The sequence below is a fragment of the Mustela nigripes genome, chromosome 4 (assembly GCF_022355385.1).
Source record: "Mustela nigripes isolate SB6536 chromosome 4, MUSNIG.SB6536, whole genome shotgun sequence".
Lineage (NCBI taxonomy): Eukaryota > Metazoa > Chordata > Mammalia > Carnivora > Mustelidae > Mustela > Mustela nigripes.
In genome coordinates this window covers 5,441,307-5,468,819 of record NC_081560.1, presented here as the reverse complement: position 1 = coordinate 5,468,819, position 27,513 = coordinate 5,441,307, and the positions used below count along the sequence as shown (strand labels likewise).

Below are 27,513 nucleotides of genomic sequence, written 5' to 3'. Positions count from 1 at the left end.
GGTGCGGCGGCCGCAGCGGCGGGGGCGGGGCCAGCCTCACCCGGAATGAAAATAACCGGCGGCCGCTGCCGCATCCGGGCACTCGGCGGGTCGCGGCGGGCGCGGTGGTGGCGCAGGTAAGGAGGCGGCGGCGGAGCGTCCGGTCCCCGGCCCGGGCCTCACCGGCGCTGTGTGGCGCCCCCGTTCCCGGCACGACCCCGACGCCTCCCCTTCCCGGGGCGGGGCGCGGCCACGGCGGCGGGCGGTGGGCGGCGAGCGCGGAGGCTGCCTGGGGCTTGGGGACGCGCCGACGGTTCGCGCGGCCCTAGGTCTGCGCCGGGCTGGGCCCGGGGTGGGGGGCTCTGTGGAGTTGTCCTGGGGGAGGCCGAGGGACGGACGCACGCACTAAGTAAACCTCGTGAGCGAGACAAAAAGCTTGAGTGCTGACACTGCTCTTCCACATATGTCATTTGGGATTCACATTTGCAGTCAGAGCTAGATTTTCTTTGCTATTTAATGAGAGGATGTGGTTGATTCTGCGTTTCTCTGATGGTCTGGTTCCCCATTTGTCCTCTCCTTCCCTTACTCTTATTTTTTAATACGAGAATCTTTTACTTCTCCGCTTAAGAGAAATGTGTTTTGAATATGCGTGTGTATATATGTATATTTGAAAAGCTCTGGGTAAGGGTCCCCATAGATCGATTCATTACAGAAGTGAAAGCGAAAATTTTAAAGGAGTAGTTGATAACGTTTTACTTTCAGTTTGGAGCAGTAACATTAATGAATTTCCGGGCTTCCTCCCGCCTCCGGTTCCCCACCCCACCCCCGTTTTATTGAGAAATAATTGACATACATCTCTGCTTTTTTGGCTGTAATATGAAACATTGTATGGCATGCATAATGAAACTTTCAGTTCTCCAGTTAAAACTGGAAACTGGTTTATTAAACTTTCTGCTTTTGATTTGATTTCAAGTATGTATCCTCTTTTTATTTTGCTTATAACCGACATTTTTGTAAATTTCAAAACAGCAGATTAATCTTTTTATTTTTTTTAATTTTTTTAAATTTATTTGACAGACAGAGATCACAAGTAGGCAGAGAGGCAGGCAGAGAGAGAGAGAGAGAGAGAGAGAGGAGGAAGCAGGCTCCCTGCTGAGCAGAGAGCCCGATGTGGGGCTCCATCCCAGGACCCTGAGATCATGACCTGAGCCGAAGGCAGAGGCTTTAACCCACTGAACCACCCAGGCATCCCAGATTAATCTTTTTTAAACATTAAGTCTCCTGCCTTTGGACCTGCATCTGTTCAGTTGATTTGGTCAGTGGGTAGAGTGTGGGGTGCACACTGCGCTTGTGAAACCCTTTGGGCCTTTAGACTTTACAAAGAGCTTGAGTCCATGCATAAGAAGCCCATGAAATGATCATCGCTCCCCATCAGTATTTTATCCAGAATTCATGAAGATTTGTGAGTAGGGAACTATGTATAGTGGTTGTGTGAGTTATTTGTGTTTCCTGCTTTTCTACGTGAGCAGCAGTTTGTTAGTGGTTGAAGATCTAGGGTGTTTTCTCATGGCTCACCTGGGTGCACAGCAGCCTCCTCTTGACGTGTTTGTTTCTTACACCCTTTCCTCCTCCCTGCACTAATAACCCTCTTTCTCCCCCCAGACCAATATGAAATAGATTCGAACTTTCTTTCTTTTTTTTTTTTTTTAAAGATTTTATCTATTTGACAGACAGAGATCACAAGTAGGCAGAGAGGCAAGCAGAGAGAGAGAGGAGGAAGCAGGCTCCCTGCGGAGCAGAGAGCCCATGCGGGACTCCATCCCAGAACCCTGAACTTTCTTTTGAAATAGTCATTTATGGGGGTGCATGGGTGACTCAGTGGGTTAAGCTTCTGCCTTCGGCTCGGGCCATGATCTCAGGGTTCTGGGATTGAGTCCTGCATCGGGATCTCTGCTCGGCAGGAAGCCTGCTTCCTCCTCTCTCTGTCTGCTTGCCTCTCTGCCTACTTGTGATCTCTGTCTGTCAAATAAATAAAATCGCTTAAATAAAATAAAATACTCACTTATGGAATACACTGAAGTTAACAAATTTGATTTTGAAATTAGGTGAACTGGGTTTTGGGGGTGTGGAATACTGCAGGCTCTATATAGAAAAAGAGAAAGTTACTTATAAGGTTATGTTAACCCTTAGATCTATTTTTTACTCTGTAGAACTTGTCTTCATCATTTAGAAGCTAATTACCCTTTTACTTTTCTAACTCCTCTGATTTGGCTGTTTGACATCTCCAGCAGCCTTCCCTACCTCTTTGAATTGCAATGCTAGTGAGAGATGAGTAGACAACTCCTTTGCTGCCAGGGGATTCTTTGGGAGAGACTAGTTACATACACAGGGCAGACAAGCAGCAAAGGATTGTGGGACAAAATGCAAAGTCCTGTGTTGTAGGCGGGAATCCCCGCGCTAGGTATGGCACTGCCTAACTTTGTGACTTTGGCTGAGTCATTTTACAGCTCGGGGGCCTGGGTGTTTTCAGCTGTAAAGTGATGATCCAACTAGTGTTGGATTTGAATAGTACATAGATCTGCTGTTGTGTGCTTATTGCAAAATATATAAAACTTTTCTAGCAAAACCTTTTAATTTTAAAAATTCAGATGTAGAGAATATTGATAATTCATGGTTCCAGCCAGCTTTTATGTTTACTCTACCAAAGTGGTTGATCTTTGTGCTAAACTCACCAAAATACAAATATAAGAGAGTTTATGTATGTATGTTGAATTGTTTATGAAAGTAACAGCTTTAAGGACTCATCTTTCTCTCATTTGATCTTTTCTCTTAGGGCAGAGAATAATAGTTTAAGAAACAGAAAAGTATAATAAACCTTGCTACATTTTAGCAACTTTAAAAGACATATTTTATGTAACATGTAATGTGTAACTATATATAGTGTATTTTAGCATATGTATAGAATGTGTATATTTTAGAGACATTTAGAGCTAGTTAAAACCCTAATCTAAAAGTAATTCAGAGGGGTGTCTGGGTAGCTCAGTCAGTTAAGCGTCTCCCTTCAACTCAGGTCATGATTCTAGGGTCTTGGGGTCAAGCCCCACGTTGAGCTCCCTGCTCAGCAGGGATCCTGCTTCTCCCTCTCCCTCTGCCTGCTGTTCCCTTGCTTGTGCACTCTCTCTCTGTCAAATAAATAAAATATTTAAAAAGAAAAAGTGATTTAGATTAAACAGGAGAGGGAGGTGTGGAGGGGAGCTCTTCTTAACCACACTGAATGCATCAGCATGTTTGGTAAGTTATGAAATGCTTTGAAATGTAGTGTGGAGTTTTGCTTATGTACTGTTTTGCTTTCAAGAATGGCGCAAAAGAAATATCTCCAAGCAAAATTGACCCAGTTCTTAAGGGAAGACAGAATTCAACTTTGGAAACCTCCATATACAGATGAAAATAAAGAAGGCAGTTTGGCATTGAAGGTATTTTCTTTCAAGACATAAATAAATAGCAGTGTTGTAAATCTCCTTGGTAAATAAGATTCTGAAGTCCCCGGAAATTTCCAGGTTTAACTGTGTAAATTTTTGGCATAACCAAAAGTATGAGTGATAACCAGGTACCCACTTTACAATTGACAGACTTAATTTTTTGTTTAGTAAGATTCTATTCATATGAGAATGGTCTCTAATTCTATTCATATGAGAATGGTCTCTAATGGCACATACTATTTTTAATACCTTCACAGTGTTACATGAAATTAATAACTTGGGAACTGATTTTACCCTACTGGTGCACAGTACTAATGGACTAAGGGCATGTATTTTGTGTTCATGGGGAAGAGCTGGCTGGTTCTCTGTTCTCCTTGCTATTGTGGTTTGCTCTAAAACAATGGCTCCCATCCCCCAGCTTTTTTAATACTATGGCTATCTGTTCATTTGTCCAAAATACACTTTTCTAATACTTCCATCTCAATTTTTTTTTAAAGATTTTATTTATTTATTTGAGAGAGAGAGAATGAGAGAGAGAGAGCATGAGAGGAGAGAGGTCAGCGAGAGAAGCAGACACCCCATGGAGCTGGAAGCCTGATGTGGGACTCGATCCCAGGACTCCAGGATCATGACCTGAGCCGAAGACAGTTGCTTAAACAACTGAGCCACCCACGCGCCCTTCCATCTCAATTTTTTATGGCAACATCAGAAATGGCGTTGTTTTACATGGAGTGAGGTTTCTAGAAATTGAAGTTTGCCTGCTTTTTCAGGCAAAAACGTTAATCATTTTTTTTTTTTAAGATTTTTTTTTTAAATTTATTTATTGACAGAGAGAAATCACAAGTAGATGGAGAGGCAGGCAGAGAGAGAGAGAGGGAAGCAGGCTCCCTGCTGAGCAGAGTGCCCGATGCGGGACTCGATCCCAGGACCCCGAGATCATGACCTGAGCCGAAGGCAGCGGCTTAACCCACTGAGCCACCCAGGCGCCCAAAAAAACGTTAATCATTTTTGACAGAAATCTTTTATATTGGAGTATAGCATGTACTTCTTTGCTTTCTCTGTCCAAGTATCCTGAGATAAATGATGGATTGTTTATCAGGAACTAAAGATTGTCACAAGGGCATCACATTATCCAGTGCAGTGACACAGTGATGTGCTTGGGAGGGAAGAGGTTTCCTTCCTGTCTTTCCCATTCCTGACAGGCCTCACTTTTTATTTTTTGCAACCCATCTTGTGACCTTTTTTCTGAATTTACTTGTAGTAGTCCCTTGGCTCCGAAGCTACCTATGGCACAATAAGAGAGTTATTTGGTCTTCGTCCCCAGTACCTGACATGGAGCTCCTAAAACCCTTGGAATATTCCCAGTGGTAAAGGGGATAGGAGCATCTTTTGTTCTAATGAGGCAACTCTTGGTAGTGCCTTCAGGATGGGGCTGGTGGCCAAAGAGACCAAACTTCAATTAGAAGATGAGAATTTTAGGGGGCCTGGGTGGCTCAATTGGTTAAGCGTCCGCCTTCAGCTCAGGTCATGACCTTAGGGTCCTAGGATGGAGCCTTGCCTTGAGCTCCCTGCTCAGTGCAGAGTCTGCCTCTCCCTCTGCCCCTCCTCCATTCATGCTCTGCACACTCTCTCTCAAATAAGTAAATAGAATCTTGGAAAAAAGGGAGAAAAAAGATTAGATTCTCAGCCTACTTTTCAACCTTGGGGAGAGGAGAGGCTAGCAATTGAGTTAATCACCGGAGGCCATTGATGTAATCAATCATGCCCACTGTAATGGAGCTCTTAAAAGCCCTTAAATTATGGGTTTCAGGGAGCTTCCAGACTGGCAGACAAACCCATGTGCTGAGAGGGTGGCACGCCCTGACCCTCAGGAATAGAAGCTCCTGCACTCAGGACCCTCCCAGACCCACCTGTGTGCCTCTTCACCTAGATTTTCATCTGTGTCCTGGGATCATCGGGCTGCCTGCTCAGCAGGAAGCCTGCTTCTTCCTCTCCCACTCGCCCTGCTTATGTTCACTCTCTTGCTGTGTCTTTCCCTGTCAAAGAAAGAAAGAAAGTTATTTAAGTCTAATTTGACTTGTTCTCACAAGTTAGAAAAATGAGAATGTCTTCTTTGTGTTGTTTTTTTTCCTTTTGGTCTCCTCCCATGGAGTTGATCACTCCATGGTTCCTTAAAGTAATTTATAATGCATTACAGTGACATAAGTCATGGCCCACTTTTCCTTTACCCCTAGAACAATCCTAGGGGTATTTTCACATCTTCTGTTTTGTCTGTTTTCCTATTCTTTGTTTTTATTTTTCCCTGGATCCTTTCTAGCCTCTGTATCTCTCTAGATGCCAAGCCCATCTGGATTTCCCTCCGATGGGCTGACCACCAGTCAGCAGTTTCTTTTCTTTTCTTTTTGAAGATTTTATTTATTTATTTAACAGAGAGAGAGATCACAAGTAGGCAGAGAGGCAGACAGAGAGGGGGAAGCATGCTCCCCGCTGAGCAGGGAGCCCGATGTGGGGCTCGATCCCAGGACCCTGAGATCATGACCTGAGCCGAAGGCAGAGTCTTTAACCCACTGAGCCACCCAGGCACCCCATTTCCTTAGAGTCCTTCGTAAGCTGTTCTGTACTGTGCCCCTTTTTTGAGTTGGCACTACATTGATCTCAGAATTCTGATTTTGCTTCACAGGACCTTGCTAAGAAGTACTCTGACAGGCTAGAATGTTGTGAAAATGAAGTAGAAAAGATAATCGAAGAAATACGTTGCAAAGCAATCGATCGTGGCACAGGAAATGAAAATTATAAAACAACAGGAATTGCTACAATTGAAGTCTTTTTACCTCCACGGCTAAGAAAAGTGAGTGTTTTTCCAAAGGAGTACATGTAGCAATGCTTTGTTGACTTAGTGATAAATTATGATTTTTTTTTTAAAGCTACAGTCCAAAGTGAAAAGTTCTTTTAAGTAACTTCGCATGCTGAATGTTTATCAGCTTCCGAGTTAATTTTGGGATTTTTAAACTGGAACATTTACAGGGTAGTTTTGTCCCTCTTAGGCCTCCCAAACTTCACAAAGCTACACATCAAATGCTTACCTTTTCTAGAGTTTGAATGAGCGTTTAGAATATTGGGAATAAAGAGTACTTCGGGTTTTCCCAGACCGTGCACAGTAGGACACATCAGCAAGGATGTCTCCCTTTTTTCTCTGCTGGTGGAGGCTACAGGGTAGTCAGCTGAGTGCTCAAGCAGGGGCACCTCCTGTCAGGGCCATGTCCTCAGTAGTTCAAGTCCAGAAGTGGCATTGGGGCAGGGTACCCAAAGATTGCTGGCCTCTGAGCACTATTCAGTGTTAATCATTTTCAGAAGATGTGAAAATATATAAATATGTGTGTCAGAGCTCCCACAGGACCCAGCAGTTTCACTCTAAGAGAAATGAAAACTGTGTCTGTGCAGATGCTTTGCTCATGAATTCTTAGAGCAGCTCTGTTCACAAAAGAGCTCTGTCTAGCTCTTCCTAATCAGAAGGTGGACACAGCTCAAGTGTCCGTCAGTGGTTGAGCAGATAAATGCACTGTGGCCACACGCTGGAACATCCTTCAGCCATGAAGAGGAGTGGAGTGCAGACGCAGCGTCGATGTGGCGGAACCGCAGAAACGTTATGAAGGAAGCCAGACACCAGCGCCACGTGCTGTATAGTTCCATTCATACGAAACGTCTAGAATGAGTAAATCCATGGAGACCGAGATGAGATTAATGGTTGCCTGGGGCTTGGGGGATAAAGGGAGAGACTAGGGGGCATAAAATATGGTATTTCTTGGAGAGTTGTTTCAAGTTCAGAACTTGAAAAAATTCTGAAATTTGATCATGGTTGTGTAACTTTATAATAATGGAAACCACTGACTCATATTTTAAACAGGTGAGCTTTATGAAATGTAAATTTTATCTCCTTAAAACTTGAAACGATGTCTAAGAAAAATATAGACCTGTATGAGAAAGAGAAAATTACATATGTGTCTACCTCAGGATGCCCATTCATGAATTCAAAGGGTAATATACAAATAAAGGCCTCTTTGCTGGTATGCAGCACCTGGGAAGCCAGACCACCAGTCAGAAAGCTGGCTGGCGAGTGTGGAATCTGAGCAGGTTTGCATGGTCTCCTGGGCTTTCGTAGTGGTGCCGCTTTTTCCTCCCGAGCACAGCCAGCGGGGAATGAAGAGGTTCCAAGGTGGCGTCTCTGTCCACTCCCTGCTCAGTGGGCACGGCTGGGTTCCCTGAGGGTGGCTGTGGTGCCGAGGTGGTGGGCTGGGCCCTTGTGTCATGTAGGCCAGCTGTCCGTGAGTGAAGGCACATCACAAACCCCTCTGAGCATCTTGCTTCCCCCCAGAGGCTGATGCCCTTCCTGGGGTGCACACTTCTACCCCCCTGAGGGCTGCTAGGTCACAGGGTCAGCACGTGCCAGGTCGTGTGCGGTAGCTTTTCCGCCCCACGTGCCTCATTTCAGTCCCTAACATTGATACCAACTTTCCTGATTTTCTAAATGGAGTAATAGCACCACAAAGTGTCATGCCGAAGTACATTTTCTTTCTTCTTAAAAAATATTTAATTTAAATTCAGTTTAGTTAACATATAGTGTATTATTAGTTTCAGGGGTAGAATTTCGTGGTTCATCACTTGCATGTAACACCCCGTGCTCATCACATCACGTGCCCCCTTCGTGCCCATCCCCCAGTAGTTACCCCATCCCCCGACCCACCTCCCCTCCAGCAGCCCTGTTTTTTCCTGGAGTTAAGAGTCTCTTAGGGTTCGCCCCCCTCTCTGTTTTTATCATGTTATATTTTCCCTTCCCTTCCCCTAAGATCTTCTGTTTTGTTTCTTAAATTCCACATATGAGCAAAATCATCCTGTATTTGTCTTTCCCTGACTGGCGTAGTTTGCACAGGAAACAGTTTCTTCCATAGAGTTCCTTCTGTACAGTTTCTTTTATTTGCCTTTTTAAAAATAGGATAGGAAAAACCTGCTGGAGACCCGGCTGCACATCACTGGCAGAGAACTGAGGTCGAAGTAAGTATCTGGCTGCCCGGAGCCGAGAGCAGCTGCGGCTGCTCGTGGGGTCCTTTGACAGTCCTGTTAGACAGCTGGGCGGGGACCATTCTCCTCACTTAGTGGAAAGGAAAATTGAGGCGTGGCCACTGCAGAACGCGATCAGGCTCACACTGGCAGTTTAGGCCAGAGCAGGAACTCCAGACTGGCACCATTTGCCTTCCTTTCCTGACATAACTTGAGACCGGCGGGAGCTCTGCCTCCCACCTAACAGGTACAGATAATGTGCTTGAATAGTGAGTGAATGATAGAAATAGAGATAATCATCAGATCATTAGTTTTGATTTCATTTCTTAGCGCGTTCATCACTTGCTGTGACATTCAGCAAAGTGTTTTAGCCACATTCAGGCTGTTGGCCCATCTGTAAAAGAAAACATACCTGTCACATACTGGTGACAGTCTTACTCTTGAGACCCGTTTGGTTATGTCATCCACGTCTGTATTTTTAAACGGCAAGTGTTTTGAGTACCTCCAGTGCCAGCCGGCTCTGGTTCTGAAGCTCTGGTTCTGAAGCTGATTTTCTTGTTTTCTTTGGTCTACCTGAGGGTTGTTAAGGGACAGATTCAGGAATCCTCATTCATTCAGCGCACAGGAGCAGATTGTCTGGAACAAGTCTCTGTTACGGGCTTCTCCTAGGAGGCTGCAGGAGCCTAGAGAATGGATTTTCTCCGGACACGCGGCGAGGGCCGTCCTCTTGAGATGCACATTCCCCGCGCGTGATTTCCACTTGATGAGGAAACAAGTAGTAAAGCAGATAGTTGAAGAAAGAACATTGTTTCTTACACAGTTTCAAGTAACAGTCTAGAAAGCTGGCTTTATCGTGAAGTGGTGTTTGGGAGACGGTACATCGAAATACTGGGCGTTCCTAAGGGAAATGTATAAAATAGTGGTCATGATTAAACTCCATTTCTCAGATAATAATAAATTGATTACCTGTAGCCTGTACTGGTTTATTTTACAGAATTGCTGAAACCTTTGGATTTCAAGAAAATTACATCAAAATTGTCATAAACAAGAAACAGCTTCAACTCGGTATGTCATGGCAAAGTGCAGATTGTCTGTCGTGTTAGTACAATGACTGCATCTTTTTTCTCACTGTTTATCTATTCACAAATTTCTGGTGGCTTTACTGCATGTATACTCTAAAACAGGTTACTGTAGAGCTGATTAAAATAGAAACATAAAGCTGAAAACAACCCTTCTAATCGGTATTTACCGTGTGTTCTGTGCTAGTGGAGAAAAGATGCTCGTTGCATTTCTGAGGAAATTTACAGAACGGGAGTGTACGTGTGCTCAGAGTGAAATGGGGGTTCCAGTAAGTTCTCTCCAAGGCAGACGGGCTGAAGCTGAGTGAAGGCAGTGGGGCGTGTTCCGATTGAGAGAGCCTCATATCTGGGGCCCCCTGATGTGAATTTGAGCAGTTGAAAAAGATTTGGTAAGGCTGAGTGTAGGAAGTTGGGGGGAGGGCGTACTCTTTCAGGATGGAGGGCCACACACAGGCCACAGTGAAAAAGTTACGGCAGTGGTTCTCAACCAGGGGCAGTTTTGCCACCGGGGACCTTTGGAAAGATGTGGAGACCTTTTCGGTTATCATGACTGGGCTGTGGGGTGGGGATGGAGGCTTATGCTCTTGTCACTCAGGGAGGCAAGACCAGGGATGCTGCTGGACCATCACACAGCACAGGACAGCTCCCACGACAGAGACTTACTTGGCCCACGATGGCCGTAGTGCTGTTGTGTAGAAAACCTGGGCTCTGTGAACTCGTGCAGTATTAGAAGGTTCCTCCCAAGAGAGGCTGGAAGCCACAGATGCTGGGGGGGTGATCTGAAACATTTTGGTTTTAAACATTCCTGTGGGTGCAGGAGGGGAATGGACTTGCAGGAGGCATGAACGGACTTGGGAGACCAGCTAGCTGTTGCAGCCACTCAGGCAGGCATTACAGCCGGTTTCCAGGAGGCTCGTAGGGCTTAGAGAGTCAGGCTCACATCCTAGCTTGGTGGAACGCAGCCTGCACACGGCCCTAGCCTGCCTTCTCTGCCAGCCATTCCCCATTGTCTGTTTCCAACGTCATGGATAGCTTTTCACTGTCCACTCATCTCTGTGACACTTCTGTTCCTGGTATTTCTTCACTGGGTGGAAACCCTTGATTTCATTTTTATCAGAGCTGTCAATTTCCACCTTATATCGTTTGTGTTTAAGTAAGGGCTTTCCCCAAGCCCAGGGCCTCACGGTCTTCTACGTTTTCGTGTATTAATTAGCCTAACCTGCCTGAGGTCTGCAGTCTGTCCACAGCCCCCTTTATATAGGAGTAAAGGTGAAGGATGCAGCTTCTCTAACATCCCCTGCTAGACTTGCCTTTGCCACACTGACCTGTGGTGCCTCCTTTGTTAGAAGTCTTTTTCTGCACTTCCCATCCTTTCCATTTACCTGTAGGTTTATTCCTAGACCAGAACCCTAAAGGGTTTTTTTATTGGGGTATCATGGACAGATAACATTATATTAATTTGAGATGCACAACATAATGATTCAGTGTTTGTATATATTGTGGAGGGCGCACAATAATGTCAGCTCATATAGTGAAACATTTTTTTTCTTGTGATGAGAACTTTTAAGATTTTACTTCCTAGCTATGTTAAAATATACAATACAGTATTATTAACTGCAGTCACGTGCTGTGTGTTACATTCCAGGACGGACTTACTTTGTAACTGGAAGTTTCTGTTTTTTGACCACCTTTACCTACAGAGTTTTTTTTTATGATTGTGGTTTTGTTGTAGTTTTAAAATCTAGTAAGATAAGTCCTGTTCTTGGCCCTTCTTTATTGAGGTGACTTGGCCATTGGTGTATCTTTATTTTTCTTCATAAATGTTAGAATGTTTGTCAAGTTTCTCAAGGAAAAAAAATTTAATGAAGTTTTCCAGAAAAATATTCCAATTTATATACTTATAGTTTATAGTATCTCATTTTTAAAAAAGATATTTATTTATTTATTTGACAGACAGAGATCGCAAGTAGGCAGAGAGGCAGGCAGAGAGAGAGGGAGAAGCAGGCTCCCCACTGAGCAGAGAGCCCGATGTGGGACTCGATCCCAGGACCCTGAGGCCATGACCTGAGCCAAAGGCAGAGGCTTAACCCACTGAGCCCCCCAAGCACCCCTATTTCATTATTTTAAAATCTATATGCATCTGTGTTTATTCTTCATTTTAGTGGTTTATTTGCATCTTTGACTTAATTTTTGTTGGGTTTGTGTATTCTATTAATTTTTCACAGAACCAACTTTTGATTTGGTGAATATACTTTCATTCTGTTTCATCACTGTCTGACACAGTCTTTATTCCCATTTTATGTGTAAGGCCCTGGGTGTTAAGTGCTTTACCCAGGACCACAACGTTCAGAAGAACCAAAGAGGTTTGCTTTTAGCTACCACAGTGCGCTCCCCCTCACAGTTCCCCACTGCACTGTGCCTTCTCCCCTGTTGCTGGGAACGGGGGGTATTATTTCTCCAGTTGGAGGATATGGATATTAGCCTCCGCTTACCAGTGACAGAATTCTGCAGCCAGACATTGGTGTGTGCTCACCGAGCCTGGGGCGTGGTGGCTCGCGAGTACTCGCGCGGCTTTAAGAGTTCCATTGAACAGAACGGACCGTCACCAGTACACAGTGTATTTTTGGCTCTTTTCGTGAGAGGCATTTCTGACTTTTACAGGGAAAACCCTTGAGGAACAAGGCGTGACGCACAACGTGAAAGCCATGGTGCTTGAACTCAAACAGTCTGAAGAGGATGTGAGGAAACACTTCCAGGTTGAGGAGGAAGAGCAAAATGAAGCCGAGCTCAAGGAAAAAAGGATCCAGAGGACCAAGAGAGGCCTGGAGATACTGGCGGAGAGAGGTGCGCAGAGCGCTGGCTGCCCTCTTTCCCTCTGGGCTGGAAGGGGCTGGGGGGCGGGGAGGCGGGGGGGCGCCGTGGTCACAGGTCGCAGGGACTTTCCTTCCCCGCAGTCTCATACTCGTCATGTCCCGTCACTGCGTTCTGGTGTGGGGTTAACAGACTCCCTTTCGGTTCGGTTGCAGCTGAGACGGTGGTGGATCCCGAAACCACACCGTACTTAGACATAGCCAACCAGACAGGCAGATCGATCAGAATTCCTCCGTCAGAAAGAAAGGTAAGTACTTCAGAAGTTTACGGCTGAAGCTTTGATTTGCTGTCAGAACAGAAGTGGTTTTCTAGCTGTTTTGTCTTGGACTGTCATAAAGGACTAGAAACCGTTTTCTACGGGAGCTTCTAATCAGGATGGAAGCCTGTGACATGCACCTGCATCCCCCAACTCAGCCTGCGACGTTCAGTGCCGTAGAACAGAATAGCTTGGTGGCATGTCCCGCAGCAGGGGTGACCTTCCCAGCAGACGTGATCCACTGCCTTCCGCATAGGAAGCTCCCCGTGGCAGTGCTGGTTTGGGTGTTTTTTTGTTTTTGTTTTTGTTTTTTACCAGAGGGCATGTCCTCTAAGGGATAGATTAGAATAGGGAGCTGGGGGCAGGAGGAGGGGCGTGTAATTTGGGGAAAAGCCGGACAGGTGATCCTGCCATCTCTCCCCTGCCTTTCCAGTAATTTGGAATAGGTAGGAGGTGGTTTTATCTTTGAACACATCGCAGGGGGTCTTTGCAGGAGCATTCTACAGCTGGGACCCAGAGATCAGTCTCTGAGCTGGTCCAGTAGCTTCCGATAATAAAGAGCTATAATGACTGTGGGTCAAGTCCATTTTAATTGTTCTGTCTTTTTTTTTTTTTAAAGATTTTATTTATTAATTTGACAGAGAGAAATCACAAGTAGACGGAGAGGCAGCCAGAGAGAGAGAGAGGGAAGCAGGCTCTCCGCTGAGCAGAGAGCCCGATGCGGGACTCGATCCCAGGACTCTGAGATCATGACCTGAGCCGAAGGCAGCGGCCTAACCCACTGAGCCACCCAGGCGCCCCAATTGTTCTGTCTTTAAAGGACAAGTTAGAGTAGGCTTCACTCCATGACTTATATGGTTGAAAATGAAGGATTAAAGTTAAGTTTTAATAAGAACTTGGTAGCTATCAGTGGACTGATGCTATTTTATTTTTAAAATGTTGGTAGTTACTTGCCCACAACTCTCTTATATTAAGTGATGATATCCAGGGGCACCGGGCTGTGGAGTGTGTGACTCGATCTCGCGGTTGTAAGTTTGAGCCCCATGTTGGGTGTGATTTAATTTTTAAAAATCTTAAAAAAAAAAAACAACAAAAAATGATATCCAGACTTCTTGGAAAACCTTTACAAAACTGAATTATATGAAAATTCAAATTTAAATATTAATGAACTTAAAAACATTTTTGGATTGCCCTTTCTTTTTTTCAAGTAAGCTCTGTGCCCAATGTGGGGCTTGAACTCAGAGCCACAAAATGGAGAACAGCACCCGCTACTGACTGAGCCAGCCAGGCACCTGTGGATTGCCTTTTAAGAAAAATTGTTCTAGGAATACTGGAGTTGACAGAAAAAAACTTGATTAAAATTAGGAAGCGAGGGGCGTCTGGGTGCCTCTGTCGGTTAAACATCTCCCTTTGGTTCAGGTCATGATCCCAGGGTCCTAGGATTGAGCCATGTTTGTGTGTGTGTGTGTGTGTGTGTGTGTGTGTTCGTTCATGTCCCCCGCCTCAGTGAGGAGCCTGATTCTCCCTCTCCTCTGACCTTCCCCTGCTGGTGTGCGCATGCGCGCTCTTTCTCTCTCCCTCTCTCTCAAATCTTTATTTAAAACCCAAAAACTAGAAAGTGAAATGAATGCTTTTTTTTTTTTTTTTTTTAAGAGCGCATGAGGGGCGCCTGGGTGGCTCAGTGGGTTAAAGCCTCTGCCTTTGGCTCAGGTCATGATCTCAGGGTCCTGGGATCGAGCCCCGCATTGGGCTCTCTGCTCGGCAGGGAGCCTGCTTCCTCCTCTCTCTCTGCCTGCTTCTCTGCCTACTTGTGATCTCTGTCTGTCAAATAAATAAATAAATAATCTTTTTAAAAAATAAAAAGAAATTAAGAGCGCATGAGCAGGGGAAAGGGCAGAGCGAGCGAGCGAGCGAGAGAGAGAATCCCAAGCAGACTCCATTGTGGAGTTCAGTGCTCGGTTTTATGATCCTGAGATCAAGACCTGAGCTGAAACCAGGAGTTAGGTGCTTAACTGACTGAGCCTCCCAGGTGCCTCATGAATGCTTTTTTTCAAAGGGATACAAGCATTACTGGCTGCTTGTTTATTTGTTCAGTCTTACTGAATACTAGAAATAGATCTAAATCAGCAGATACTGGAATAAACTGATGGAAACAGACAGACAGGTGCGGGTTATGACCCTGTCAGCCACGTTAAATTGAGTGCTTGATCTCAGGATTGAAATGAAATGAAGCTTTGATTATGTTTTTCTTAATTTTGGATTGAGTTGTGATCTTGGGTTTTTAAAAAATCTTTATTTGACTTCTCTAGACTTGATATGCTTTTCATATAATCTGTTTTATTACAGTTTGAAGTAATGTTTTTTTTTTTAATTTATTTTTTTCTAGGCCCTTATGTTAGCTATGGGATATCATGAGAAGGGCAGAGCTTTCCTGAAAAGAAAAGAATATGGAATAGCCTTGCCGTGTCTGTTGGATGCTGACAAATATTTCTGGTAGGCACTTTTGTACTTGGTGGTACCCGCCTTAAGGAAGATAGTCCAGGTTATAGCGCTGTCCTCTGCCCGTGCGCGTCAGGCTTCAGCTTTCCGCCCAAGACAGTCGTGTATGTAAAGAGAGTAGTTGCAGTGTAGACCAGTTTGTGAATTATTTTATCTCTTCAGATTGCTCATCTCTTCCCTGTAAGGAATTTCATAAACACACACTTGTTCTGTTTGGATAGCCTGCCCGTAGCAGCTCTGTCTGTGCCGAGTTGGCAGCTTGTGCGGTCCGTCCTGCAGTCTCCACCAGCTGGTTCCCCGGGCGGCTTCGATGTGGGTGTTCAGGATCATTCCCAAGTCCATTGCTTCATTAGGGGCTGCAAACAGTGACACCTTATTTTTCCTTCTGCATTTATTGCTGGGATTCTTCTGAAAGGAAGTATTTTTCCTCACTGGTCTTTGGTTACAATGAGGTACAGTTTGTAAAGGAGGAATAAAATGCTTGGTTCTTTCTTCTTATTTTCCCGTTTTCAGAATAAATGAGGTGCTTCCCTTGAATTCCCTGAAGAGGATATCACCAGTGAGGTTTTTCTTTCCTTCTTTTTTTTTCTTTTCTTTTTTTAAATTATCAATATGAACTCAGATTTTAACACACTTGACATTTTTCAGACCTCCGTACTTAAATTGACCATTTGTGCCCAACACGTGGGTCCTGTGCTGCATCTTTTGGACCCGATCCCAGTGGTGGCTGGTGTCCAAAGGTGTTCCAGACTCATCCTGCACATTTCTTGCCCCAGACCAGGAGTCAGCAGTTCCCAGAGGCTCCTGATTCCTCTTGAGAGAAATGGTGCCGAGAGACTATAATCTGGCAGAGGAACTTGAAAAGTAGCCTTGTATTTAAAAATGGTCAAAAGTTAACAACTTTAGGATTATTTTCTTTTCCATTTTGATGAAACCCCAAGATCTACTGTACACCTGAAGCGGATAAATATAAATGTTTATAGTTTGCCAAGCATATTAGCAGCAAGCACCCTTGGGTTTTAAGTGAACAAACCCCAATTTAAACTAACTTAAGCAAAAAAAAAAAAAAAAAAAAGGATATTTGGCAAGGAGGCGGCAAATCTGAAATGAGAACAGGGCTGGTTCCTCTCGGGTTTCTCACTCCACTTCTTTGTTCCTGCCTCTGGGCTGCCTTCATTCTGTTCAGCTGAACACGGTGCAGGCTCAAAGTTCGGTCCGTCAAATGCAGATGCATTTTTCATTTCCTTCCATAATTGTAATTTTTTATTATGGAAAATTTCAAACATATATAAAAATAAAGACAGGTATAGTGAATGCCTATGCATTTTTTAAAGATTTTATTTATTTGACACAGAGAGTGAGCACACAAGCAGGGGTGCAGCAGAGAGTAGGGAGCCCGATGCTGGGCTCGATCCTGGGACCCTGAGATCATGCCCTGAGCACTGACCTGACTGAGCCGTTGAGGTGTCCCTCCTTCAGCAGTTCCTGAGACATGGTTGGTTTTGATATGTCTCTGTGAGCCTTTGTCAACCTTCTTATCCCAGACAAATCCTCAAAATAATTTTCAGGTCTCCAGGAAGCCCTGAATAAAAATAACTATATCTTCCGTTCACAGTACGTTACCATGTTCAGTAAGTCGTAGATACTATAACCCAGTCACGGTTGTCAGTGCCTCCGTAGAGAATGACACTTTTCCCCTGTAGCTCTCGTTAGTCAGGCTGACTTATTAGCATCAATTTAGTGAGAGCGCGTCCTCTCCGTGGAGGCAGTCGGCGCGGGCGCAGGTCAGGGACGAGGGTGGAGGAGACTGCGGTTCTCTTTCCTTTCCCATCTCCAGGCAAGCTGGCAGGTCTCACAGGACTTCGTTCCGCATCGTGGGAATGGTGTGTAGGATATGAGCAAGCGCCCTTTCTTCCCCTGTTCACAGTGTCAAGTGGGAGTTCTGCTTTGGCCAAGAGGGATCAAGAGGGACCACATATCCTCTCGCCTCAGACAACGGAAAATTTGGGCAAAGTGTGCAAACACCTCAGTTTTCTGGCAGTATAGGACAGCGATCCCTAAGGCGGGGGAATAAGCGAGGGGAGCCCTGGGACTGTTTCCTGGGGCTGCCTCGGGAGCGGTCGACTGCAGTGCAGGGACAAGAAAGCCAGGTGGGGCCTCCTGCTCTCCCTGGAGTTGCAGAAATGGAGCTGGGGATCCAGGGAGGCCGCAGCGGGAGAGGGGAGAGCAGCCTGGGGCAGCAGGTCCCAGAGCTTCAACAGGTCTCCTTGGAGTATTCTGTTGAGTAACGATCCACACTAGCGTGTGAGGAAACCACCCCAGGCAGGGGAGGTCAGCACCCGAGAGGTGCAGAGAGCAATCTTTAGCGCTCAGAAGGCCAAGAATAATGGCGACGATCAGAGCCAGAACCACAGTGACAAACTTTTTGATTGATCCGGGGACATCACCGGGAGATTTCAGAAGGGTCTTGCCTCCACAGTAGGGCAGGATTCTCTCTGAAGGCTGCTGTGGTCCCACCCGACAAAGCTTAAAAACAAGCCTTAAAAGGATCATCTGCATCCCAAAGTAGTATTTATCACAACACAGAAGCAGGCTCCGGTGAGAAGTTAATGGTCAGGCAAAGGTGCAGGGAATACAACCCGTAGTCAAGAATGGAAACAGACCGGAAGTGACACGGACGATGGAAGATAGAATCCGTCCGCTGGGGCATTGAAACGGTTGCTGTAACCGAATTCCGTACGTTCTGGAAGGTAGAGGAAGGACGGGGCATGTTAGACGTGCAACGCCCACCAGAGAACTGCGCGGGCACTGTGGGCACACGAAGCGCAGCCCACTGGGTGGGCTTTGGTGCGGACTGGACGGCACTGAAGAAAAGATGGGTCCGTGCGAAGACAGGGCAGTAGAAGTGCTCCAGCAGGAAACTGAGCAAAGACAGACGGACACAACGTCCTGAGGTGGTAGGGCGGTTTCAGGTGACCCGATATGTGGATCACTGTAGTCCCTGAAAAAGGAAGCAGCTGGGCTCCCCCGCAGAATCTTAAGAAATAATAGCCAGAATTTTCCCCAGTTGGTTAAAAACTGTAAACCCCCAGATAAAAGAACCGCAGTGAGCCCCCAGGACCAGAAATAGGAAAAGCATCACCGAGGTGGACTGTGATCCAACTCCTTCAAGCCAGTGATTGAAAATGACTTTAGTCAACCTTTCCTGAAAAAAGAATGGAGATATATAAGCTTACTTGGCCCTTCCTGAAACTGGTACCTTTATTTTACATAAAAATTTTAAAATCATAAGGCAAATAGGATACATTTTGTTAATTGACTTCAGCTCAAGTGGGATTTAATTTTTCTAAAGCTAGATTCAGTAGGCTTTACTTAAATTAATGTTGCTTATTTATTTTAATTAATTTTTTTTAAAGATTTCATTTATTTATTTGACAGAGAGAGATGACAAGCAGGCAGAGAGGCAGGCAGAGAGAGAGGAGGAAGCAGGCTCCCTGCGGAGCAGAGAGCCCAGTACGGGGTTTGATCCCAGGACCCTGAGATCATGACCTGAGCCGAAGGCAGCGGCTTAACCCACTGAGCCACCCAGGCGCCCCTTAGTTAACGTTTTTAACATGAAAACTTACTGATCCTTGAGTGTGAAAGCTATTAAAACCATAGGCCAAGGTAGTAGTAATAGAATTATTCTCTAAGGTACAGTTTTATACATGGCTTTAACATTTTTATCTGAGTGACATGATCAGGTTCAAATACAGCCCTAATAATTTCTGAAGTGTTGATTTCATGATCCCTTTTATATAGGGCTCTACCTGAAGAGAAAGTGTTTTTGAAACGAAAAGAACGACATGTCCTTCGCTAGTCTGAGACCTGTGCGTGTTGTTCATGCTGCCTGGTAGTCCCTTCTGAGCTGAGCTTGCACACGTGGTTCTATTTTTACCTGAAATGAGGCAGTTTCTGCCTTGCTCAGCATGCATATTAAACGTGAATGAGCCCACATGCACAGGTAGGGCTTGAAAACTGTGACAAAATGTCCCCTGCTTTCTTAGGGACGGCAGGATTGTCTTCTCTCCTAGAAAATGAGTCTAGAATGTGAGATCACACCACAGTCCACAGAGTTTTTCCTCGTCCTCAAAGGCAAGTTCTCAGGCTGAGCAGGTGTTTCAGAGACTGTGTCCCCTGCCCAGGCAGGGGCTTGTGTGCGCACGTGTATAAAACACAGTGGGCCCCTTACATGACCTTCGCAGAGAGCAGACACTATGACTGAAGGATGCGACAGATGACCGAAAAGCCCGCTCTGGTGTATTTCTCCTGCACTCAGGAGACTCCCACTTCACGGTGTCCACGACTCCATCACATTTCTTTGGTTTTCCCTTGTTTCTTCCATGTGGATTTTCATAGACAAGGTGGGAAGCTGGAAGGCGCGTGGATTCTGCAGTTTGTACAAGAGCCATCTTCCCTTTAAGAGAAAACCCACGAAAACACAGGCGAGGCCTTTCAAGTTTGTACCGAAGGTTTTCCTTTTTTGTTGACAAAGTTCCAACTTGAGGTCTAGGGATGCATTATGAATTTCTAAAAAGCATCTTTTTCAAAAGCAGAATAAATAAGCTTGCTGTCCATCTTTGCCAACATTCCTTTGTCTTGTCGTCCCCTTTCTCTGGGGCTGGGGACAGCCACGGAGTAGCATCCAGTCTGTACCCAGCCCCCAGCTCAGCTAAGCATTTAGAGCCTGGCATCTTCTCAGTCGTGTTTCCTCCCCGCTTGACTGTGGTTGCACATGAATGTCTTGTTTTCATCAGGGGAGGCATTCACAGCAAGTGGTGATTTGGGGGGGGTCTTTAAAGCACTGGTTCCCCACTTTGGCTGTACCTTAGAGTCACCTGGGGAGATTTCCAGAACAAAACATCCAGGCGCTGTCTCCAGAGGCTTCTGTTACAGTTTGATGTAGATGGGGTCCCAGCACCAGTGGGGACCAAAGAAAGAAGAAAATTCCTCACTCGCAGCTCATTCTGATTCACAGTCAGGGCTGGAAACCTTTGCTTTAAGCCATGGCCGCCTCAAGTTTGCTGACCTCGTGTTTGCTGATGCAGTGACGTCAGTTTTCCACTCCCTGCTGAACTCGCTCCCAGCGTAGCAAGGGGGTGGGTGTGTGTTAAACCATTATTCCTGAGCCCTAACTGCCTTTTACCCATTGGGAGAATTCCGATGATGAATACGGCTCCCTTCGTAGACACTGGGGTCTGTGCTCTGGAGCAGTCGGTCTTTGGGAATAACAGCAGAACCTGGGGAAGACTTGCAGCGATCCACAAAAAGGTTTTTAACGCTCCTCCTCTGTGACGTCCTTTCCTCTCGCGCCCGCAGCGAGTGTTGCAGGGAGCTGCTGGACACCGTGGACAACTACGCCGTGCTGCAGCTGGACATCGTGTGGTGCTACTTCCGCCTGGAGCAGCTGGAATGCCTTGACGACGCAGAAAAGAAATTAAACTTGGCTCAGAAATGCTTTAAGAATTGTTACGGAGAAAACCACCAGAGACTGGTCCACATAAAAGTATGTTACTCTGATTTCTTTTGTGTATTATTGAGCCCGTTTCTACCATTTGAGTTTATTCCTGATAACAAATGCTGACTGCTGCCAATGGTGATTCGACAGTAGCGTGCGTGGCGCTCGTCCAGCTGTCCTCTCACGGGATTGCGGAACGTGTTGCAAGTTGGGCTGTAACTTCGGTCTGGGCGGGGTGGAGCTGGAAGCCCAAGTTGTCCAGCCCTAGAACCCCGTCGATGATCACCCCGGCCGAGAGAGCTGGTGACTGTGTTCAGTAGAGTTTCATGGAAGATTTAAATGCAGAAAAAGACATTTTGAATGGTAGCCGTGGACACGAGTGAGTCAGAGCTCAAGAGCTGTGATTCGAATAAGGATTTTTCTAAGAGGATTTCCACAAGTCATCAGAATTCGGCTTGGAAATCTCAGAGCAGTGTAAAGCATCCCCGGTTTGGGCTTTGGTCTACTTCCTTACTGACCGGAAGGACCAGGCACCCAGGAGTCCTGGCACCATTTCTTCCCTGATGGGACGGGGGATGTCCTCGTCCTCTGGGATCTTTTACTTTTGCCCTTAGTGGTATGTGAAGATAGAAACGTTTTAGGCGTGCAGTTTTGCCCCTGTAAAGATGAAGGGATTTACAAGTGTGAATGTTACAGATCTGTACTTAGAAATAAGACAGTTTTATCCTTTTTCCCCCCAATAATTTTAGGGGAACTGTGGGAAAGAGAAGGTATTGTTTTTAAGACTTTACTTGCTTCAAGGTATCCGAAATTATCACAGTGGAAATGGCGAAGAGGCTCGTGACTATCTCAACAAGGTAAGAAAATGAACACTCCAGAGTTGTAGCCATTGTCACCTGCGTTTTTTTCCTTCCCCAAATATCCAGTATTTCATCAACTCAGTAGTTCGTGACTAGTGAGAACACACATCTGGCCCCCGTGCCCTCTGCCTCACACACGCCGGCACCATACTTGCATCTGTTAGGGTGCGGGTGAGGTGCTGTCATGAGGAAACCTCAGAAAGAGGGGGCTTTAACTGGCTGCCGGTGTCCGTGCCTCACCTGGTGGTGAGACGGGGAGCCGGGGCTCCGCCAGCCTGTGTGCAGCCACCCCCGCCCCTCCTGTCAGTTCTCTTCCAGCCAGCAGAGGGGGCAAGAGAGCGAGTGCTGGCCCCCCTCTGGAAGGACCGGAAGTTGGGGCTGTCACTCCTGCTACAGGCCGCTGGCCTAGACTTAACCACCTAGCTACACCCATTTGCAGGAGACAGCGAGAAATGCCCCGTGAACAGCTCCCATTCAGGGGATTTTGTTACAAAAACAGAAAAGATCGCAGCTACTTAGCCTGTTTCCTTCTGTTACGTTACCATATACCACATGGGCAGAGTGATGTCTGTATTCTTTTTTAGCTAGTTGATAATAAGCAGAGTTCAGAGTGTTTACCTAAAATCTGACACACCGGGGGCGCCTGGGTGTTTTTTAAGCGTCTGCCTTGGATTCAGGTCATGATCCTGGGGTCCTGGGGTCGAGCCCCGCTCAGTGGGGCTCCCTGGGATCGGGCTCCCTGCTCAGTGGGGAACCTGCTTCTCCCTCTCCCTCTACTTGTGTTCCTTGCTCTCCCTCTCTCTGTGTCAAATTAAAAAATAAAATAAAATCTGACATACCTTAATTCATATCAGGTACAAGCTTATTCTTTCCGGGTTTTAGCTTTGTGTTAAGCTCTAATGTTGTTAAAGTTACAGGGTTCTTGTGTTTTTCTCTTGTCTGTAGGCACGCCAGCTCTTTAAAGAGCTATATATCGATCCATCGAAAGTTCACAATCTGTTGCAGTTGGGGTTTACTGCCCAGGAAGCCCGGCTTGGCCTCAGGGCCTGTGACGGGAACGTGGACCACGCGGCCGCCCACATCAGCAGCCGCAGAGAGGTATCTCAGTGCGTTCTCGGCGACCCTGGGTCCCAGCCTTGGCATAGGTGTGAAACTTGAGGCGGTAGTAAGCCTATTTGCAAAATGCTATAGCTCTTGGGTATGAAGGAAGAGAAAGAGATTGTTCTGTGGTAGTTCTAATCACAGGGAGCGCTTTATACTTCTCTATTCAGACTGGGAAGAAGCAGGAGAAACTTGTCCTTTTTAATTGCATTACTTTCCAGGCAGTGCAGTTTCCTTAGTTTTATTCGCTGTGGTGGTGGCCGTAGCTCCCATGTACATGATCCAGGCGGCCTGTCTATGCCTCTCCTCTCTCTCCCCTCACCATGGTAGATTTCTGGAGGTCATGTTCGAGGGGGCTTCGTTTGCCCGTGGAGCCACGGTTACAGTGTGGGATGGCATCCTTAGCCAGAAACGTGAGTCAGGTCCAGGAACGATTAACAGTACGAAAGCAAAGGTACAAAACCACAATCCTACGAAACAAGTACAGATGAGTAGATTAAAAACACTTGAGATTGTGGAGTGGGAGGGCATGGTACCATATCTAATATTGCTAATTTTACAGTAGAAGAGCTGATTTCCAGACAGAGCGAATGATGGGGTATGGCGAAGTGGGGCCACTGTTGTTCTCTGAGGAGTCGGGGCGGATTTTCTCCCACGTCCCTTCTAGCTGTAAACGCCAGTCATGGAGGTGGCCGCCGCCGCCGTGGCTGCATACCCAGTGTGCCACCCCCGGCCTCTGCCCCGTCTGGTTCTTTCGCCCAGTTTCTAGCGTAAAGGGAAACATCACAAAAATGTTCCTCCCTTGTCTCTACGTGATTACAAGGAGGACGAGCTAGGCATCTGCACTTGAAGGCACAGGGCTCTGAGGCTCCAACTTCATGTCAGATCTGGGTGAGATGAAGCCGGAGTCCCGTGGCTGCTGGCCGGCAGCACCTTTCTGCGTGTGTGAATGTTCTGCACGATTCTTCCAGACTATAAGTGGAAGAACTGAAATCGGAAGCAGAGGGTGGGGCAGGGGAAAGGCAGCTTACGCGGCAGTGGGTGCGACTCCCAAGTCAAAATGCAGGCGCTGTGGAGTCACCTCGCTGGCCTGTGTGGCTGTGGAGTGTGCACGGCAGTGGCAGGGTGGGGACGTGGGGCCGCGGCATTGGGACCCTGAGACCATGACCCGAGTCACTTAAGTGACTGAGCCACCAGGCACCCCCAAAATCTGTTTTTTTAAATGAGATTTGTTCTTAAATTCTGCACTCTCCTGATTGGGGTTGGGATGGGAGAGAAGCGGCTAGACTCTCTGTAGCCCTTCTCAGGCTCTTGCAGCAACAGAAGGCACTTCTGAACTCAGGGTCAAGAACTGTGGACTTCGATGACCTTTGTTTCCTGACACTGAGCATTCTGGAGGTTTTAAATGGTCTCACAGGGCCTCGGAAGTACGAGGAGTGGCGTGGGTAGATCTCCGTGTTTGGTATCACCCAGGACGCTGCCCCCCCATCGCCCAACCCCCATCCGGACTCCACATGTTAACAAGATCCCTGGGAATTAACCAGGGGCCAAGAAGCCCTCCCAGCCATGCAGGAAGCTCTTCTGCGCCCCCCTGGAAGAGGGCCCGGCAGCGATGAGCTCCCTGTTCTCAGCGGCCTGCTGTGGTGCTGGGTGGTGGCAACCGGGAGGCGCTCCCCTCCAGCCGGGATGGCGGTCTCCGGCTCGCACTGGCCTGCCCCGAGAGCAGTGCCGGGCCCCCTGCCCTCGCAGCCCTCTTGCTGGTGATTCGGAGAGCCGTGTGGAGGGAAGTTCAGCCCCTTCTTTTGTTTTCCACTTTGCCTGGCAACCCCCAGAATCCTACTGAGTGTGGATCGAGCAGGCTTCTTACAAAGTCTCAGTTTCCAGTTCCGTGACTTTGCTGTTTTCCTAAAGGAATTGGCCCAAATAAGGAAAGAGGAAAAAGAGAAGAAAAGACGCCGGCTGGAGAGTATCAACTCTTTGAAAGGAATGGGCTACTCCACGCACGCGGCCAAGCAGGCCCTGTATCAGGCCGCCGGGAACCTGGATGAAGCCCTGAAGGTAGGCCCCCAGCCCTGGCCTGCCCTGAGCGCCCCTGCTTGCGGGTCGGGGGGCCCCTCCTCCGCTTACACTCCTCTCCAGTGTCCTTCTGTGGTGCGTGCAGTCCCGCTTCCCGGGCCATTCTGCTCTGTCCCAGTTTGGATCTAAGGGTCAGGCTCCCGTTCTCGAACCCAGGGACAGAGCCAGAGTGGCGGAGGCCAGGGGGCAGAACTGTGTGTAAGGTTTCCGTTTGCAACACCGAGAGTTTAGCAGTGATGTGGAGAATAGTGAGGAAAGTTGTAGGATGGTTTTCTTTTAATTAATGTTCTGTTTGAATATCGCTTTATTTATTGGTTCATTCTGCACATGCTGGCCTCCGGGAGCACACACAGTACTGGGAGACAGAATGCAGAGCAGGACAGACCACCGTGGGGTCGGCACGTCGGGGGCAGAGGGGACGCGGAGCTGTGGAGGAGGACCCGCGCGGGCCGGGCCAACGGGGTGCCTCTCCGGGCAGTGTGGGGGGCGGTTGGCGCACGGAAGCTGGGAGCTGGGGGGAGCCGCCGGGGCTGTGGCTGCTAGGGCTGGGGCCAGGCGGGCAGGGGTGCCCTTGTCTGCCCTGCTGAGGAGTTTGCTGTGGACCCTGCCTGCAGCGAGGAGCCTGCCCTGCCTTGGCCTTTTATTCCAAGACCGCCGGTCCATTCCTCAGAACTTTCCACAAGTAAATATGTTTATGTTTATGTATTTGTGTGTATATAAGCACACACATTACATATAAATGTATAATTTATAATTAGATTTGAGTATCTAGTGTGGCCTCCTGTGTTGGAACAATATAAAGGCAGGAAGTTCTGACTGGGGGTGGGGCTGATGCGGCTGTGCCCTAGGCTTGACTACACGAGTCGCACTGTGACACATGCCACCAGTCTAGAAGTATTTAAAGGGACGTTCTCCAGAGGGCTTGTAAGGTTGAGAGTAGGTGTTGTGTGATATGAAAATCCGCGGTCAAAAAGCTCTGCTGTCCTCGACATTTTAAATCTAGCTCGTGACCCTCTCCAAAGAGAAACGACACGGGTCAGCCCTGCAGGGTCCGAGAAACCTTCATCGCCCTGCGTGACCTGTCGACCCAGGGGCTGAGCTCTGACACAAGGGCTGTTTTCTTGGTGGCCTTCCCCCATCGCCCCCCACCGGCTCTGGTCCCTTCCTGCCTCCTCAGAAGGGACGTTTATCCTGGTCGTCTTGTTCCTCCCCAGACCTCAACTCAGATACTCTCTTCGCAGGAAGCCTTCTTCGAACGCCGGCAGCCCCCTGCCGCCTGGGCTCGGGGGTCCCTTTTCTCTGCTTCCTTTGCGCCCTTGGGCCCTTTGCCCGGTGCCCCACAGTGTCCTGCCCTCGACTTGCTGGTGTGTCTGTGGCCGTGTCCACCCAGCACGGAGTCGGTGAACAGGTGGGAGCGATGAGTAAATTCCTGTGTGTTTCTAGATTCTTCTCAGTAATCCTCAGATGTGGTGGTTAAATGATTCAGATCCTGAAACCAGCAGCCATCAAGAAAGTCCTTCCCAGGAAAACATCGAGCAGGTAAGCGAGGATGTACCTGCGGCCTCCACCGCAGCTTGCGCCGGGGTGGCCAGGGTGACAAGGCTGGCGGCAGGACGGGGCTCCAGGAGCGACTCAGGCCCTCCTACAGGCCAGCCAGGCTCGCAGCCGTGGTGATGGACGGGAGGAGAGCGGGCGGGCTCCCCTTCGAGAGCAGGAGATAGAGCCGCTGGAAGTTCTCTGTAGACTTGCCTCCTCTCGTGTGCCCCGGGACGTGACACGACTGCTGCTGCCTTCAGCACGCGTCCCTGCCAGTGACCTCAAAGGATGTCACTGTGGCGCTCTGTCCCCACTTCCTTCCCTGACCAGCGCACCAAGTGTGTAGGGACCACCTCTCTGAAGGCCCCGGTCACCGGGAGGAGCACGTCCCGCCGGCCCACAAGCCCGCTGCCTTTCTGCGAGGACCAGGCTCGGGCGTTTTGGGCACAGGCTTCCTCGATACCTCCCGGGCGGCGCGGGCACACACTGTGCTGCAGGGCGGTGAGGCAGGAGGCCGGTGCCGTGCGCACGCCGGGGGTTAGACGCATATTCCCTGGAAGGCTGTTCTCCGTGGCCAGGGATTGGGCAGGAGCGCTGGACGGGGGTCGGCGCGGTGTAGCCCAGCCCGTGTTCTCCCCTAGCTGGTGTACATGGGCTTCGATGCGGTGGCGGCTAACGCCGCCCTGAGAGTGTTCAGGGGGAACGTGCAGCTGGCGGCCCAGACCCTGGCCCACAACGGGGGGAGTCTTCCTCCAGACCTGCAGCTCGCGGCCGAAGACGCTTCCTCCACGCCGTCCACGTCCCCTTCCGACTCCGCAGGTAGGTCTGGCTCTCAGAGCTGGGAGATTGGCAGGCCGCATGCTAAGCGGGGGGGCGGCCACAGGTGTGGCCAGGGCCCTGGGGACGGGGGTCAGCTCCGTTGTTCTGTGGCATGTCCTCCCTCTGTTCTCCCCCGTCAGCTGTGACCACACTACTGCGTTGCAGGTACCTCTAGTGCCTCAACAGATGAAGATATGGAGACAGAAGCCGTCAATGAAATATTGGAAGATATTCCGGAACACGAAGAAGATTACCTTGACTCAACTCTGGAAGACGAAGAAATAATTATTGCAGAGTACTTATCCTATGTAGAAAACATAAAGTCGGCAACAAGGAAAAACTGAATAATGAGCAGAAATACGTACTGAGTTTCTGCTTATAAAGTCTATCATTGTGAAAAGTCGAA

General features: G+C 47.8%; 2 protein-coding genes across 4 annotated transcripts in view; one reads left to right on the top strand and one right to left on the bottom strand.

Moving 5' to 3' along the window:
• The first annotated feature begins 5 nt into the window (after positions 1-5).
• Positions 6-27,513, top strand: NUB1 (negative regulator of ubiquitin like proteins 1). Of its 2 annotated transcripts, none has more exons than XM_059396075.1 (15): positions 6-116; positions 3,335-3,452; positions 6,139-6,306; positions 8,449-8,507; positions 9,508-9,578; positions 12,254-12,436; positions 12,619-12,710; positions 15,106-15,212; positions 20,577-20,763; positions 21,465-21,572; positions 22,521-22,673; positions 24,588-24,734; positions 26,196-26,291; positions 26,930-27,107; positions 27,273-27,513. In XM_059396075.1, the coding sequence occupies exons 1-15, from the start codon at positions 46-48 to the stop codon at positions 27,449-27,451; spliced, it is 1,917 nt and encodes a 638-aa protein (XP_059252058.1). In that variant the 5' UTR covers positions 6-45; the 3' UTR covers positions 27,452-27,513. The 2 variants fall into 2 exon arrangements, with proteins under 2 accessions (XP_059252058.1, XP_059252059.1); XM_059396076.1 differs by lacking the exon at positions 6-116 and adding an exon at positions 233-308.
• The window catches only part of WDR86 (WD repeat domain 86), a 28,318-nt gene continuing 23,525 nt past the window's right edge, over positions 22,721-27,513 (bottom strand). The window contains exon 7 of one of the 2 annotated variants that reach the window (XM_059396081.1): positions 22,721-23,146. In XM_059396081.1, coding sequence (XP_059252064.1) covers positions 23,111-23,146 — 36 coding nt within the window. In that variant the 3' untranslated portion in view covers positions 22,721-23,110. Of the gene's footprint in view, positions 23,147-27,287; positions 27,374-27,513 lie in introns of those variants that run through there. The other variant, XM_059396083.1, reaches the window with a different exon arrangement.

What these genes read in the sequence shown, in the direction of transcription:
- NUB1 (XM_059396075.1), top strand. Translation starts at nt 46, where the DNA reads ATGAAAATAACCGGCGGCCGCTGCCGCATCCGGGCACTCGGCGGGTCG. An exon ending in GGCAGAGAACTGAGGTCGAA is followed by an intron (nt 8,508 to 9,507) that starts GTAAGTATCTGG and finishes TTTATTTTACAG; the next exon opens with AATTGCTGAAACCTTTGGAT. An exon ending in TTCCTCCGTCAGAAAGAAAG is followed by an intron (nt 12,711 to 15,105) that starts GTAAGTACTTCA and finishes ATTTTTTTCTAG; the next exon opens with GCCCTTATGTTAGCTATGGG.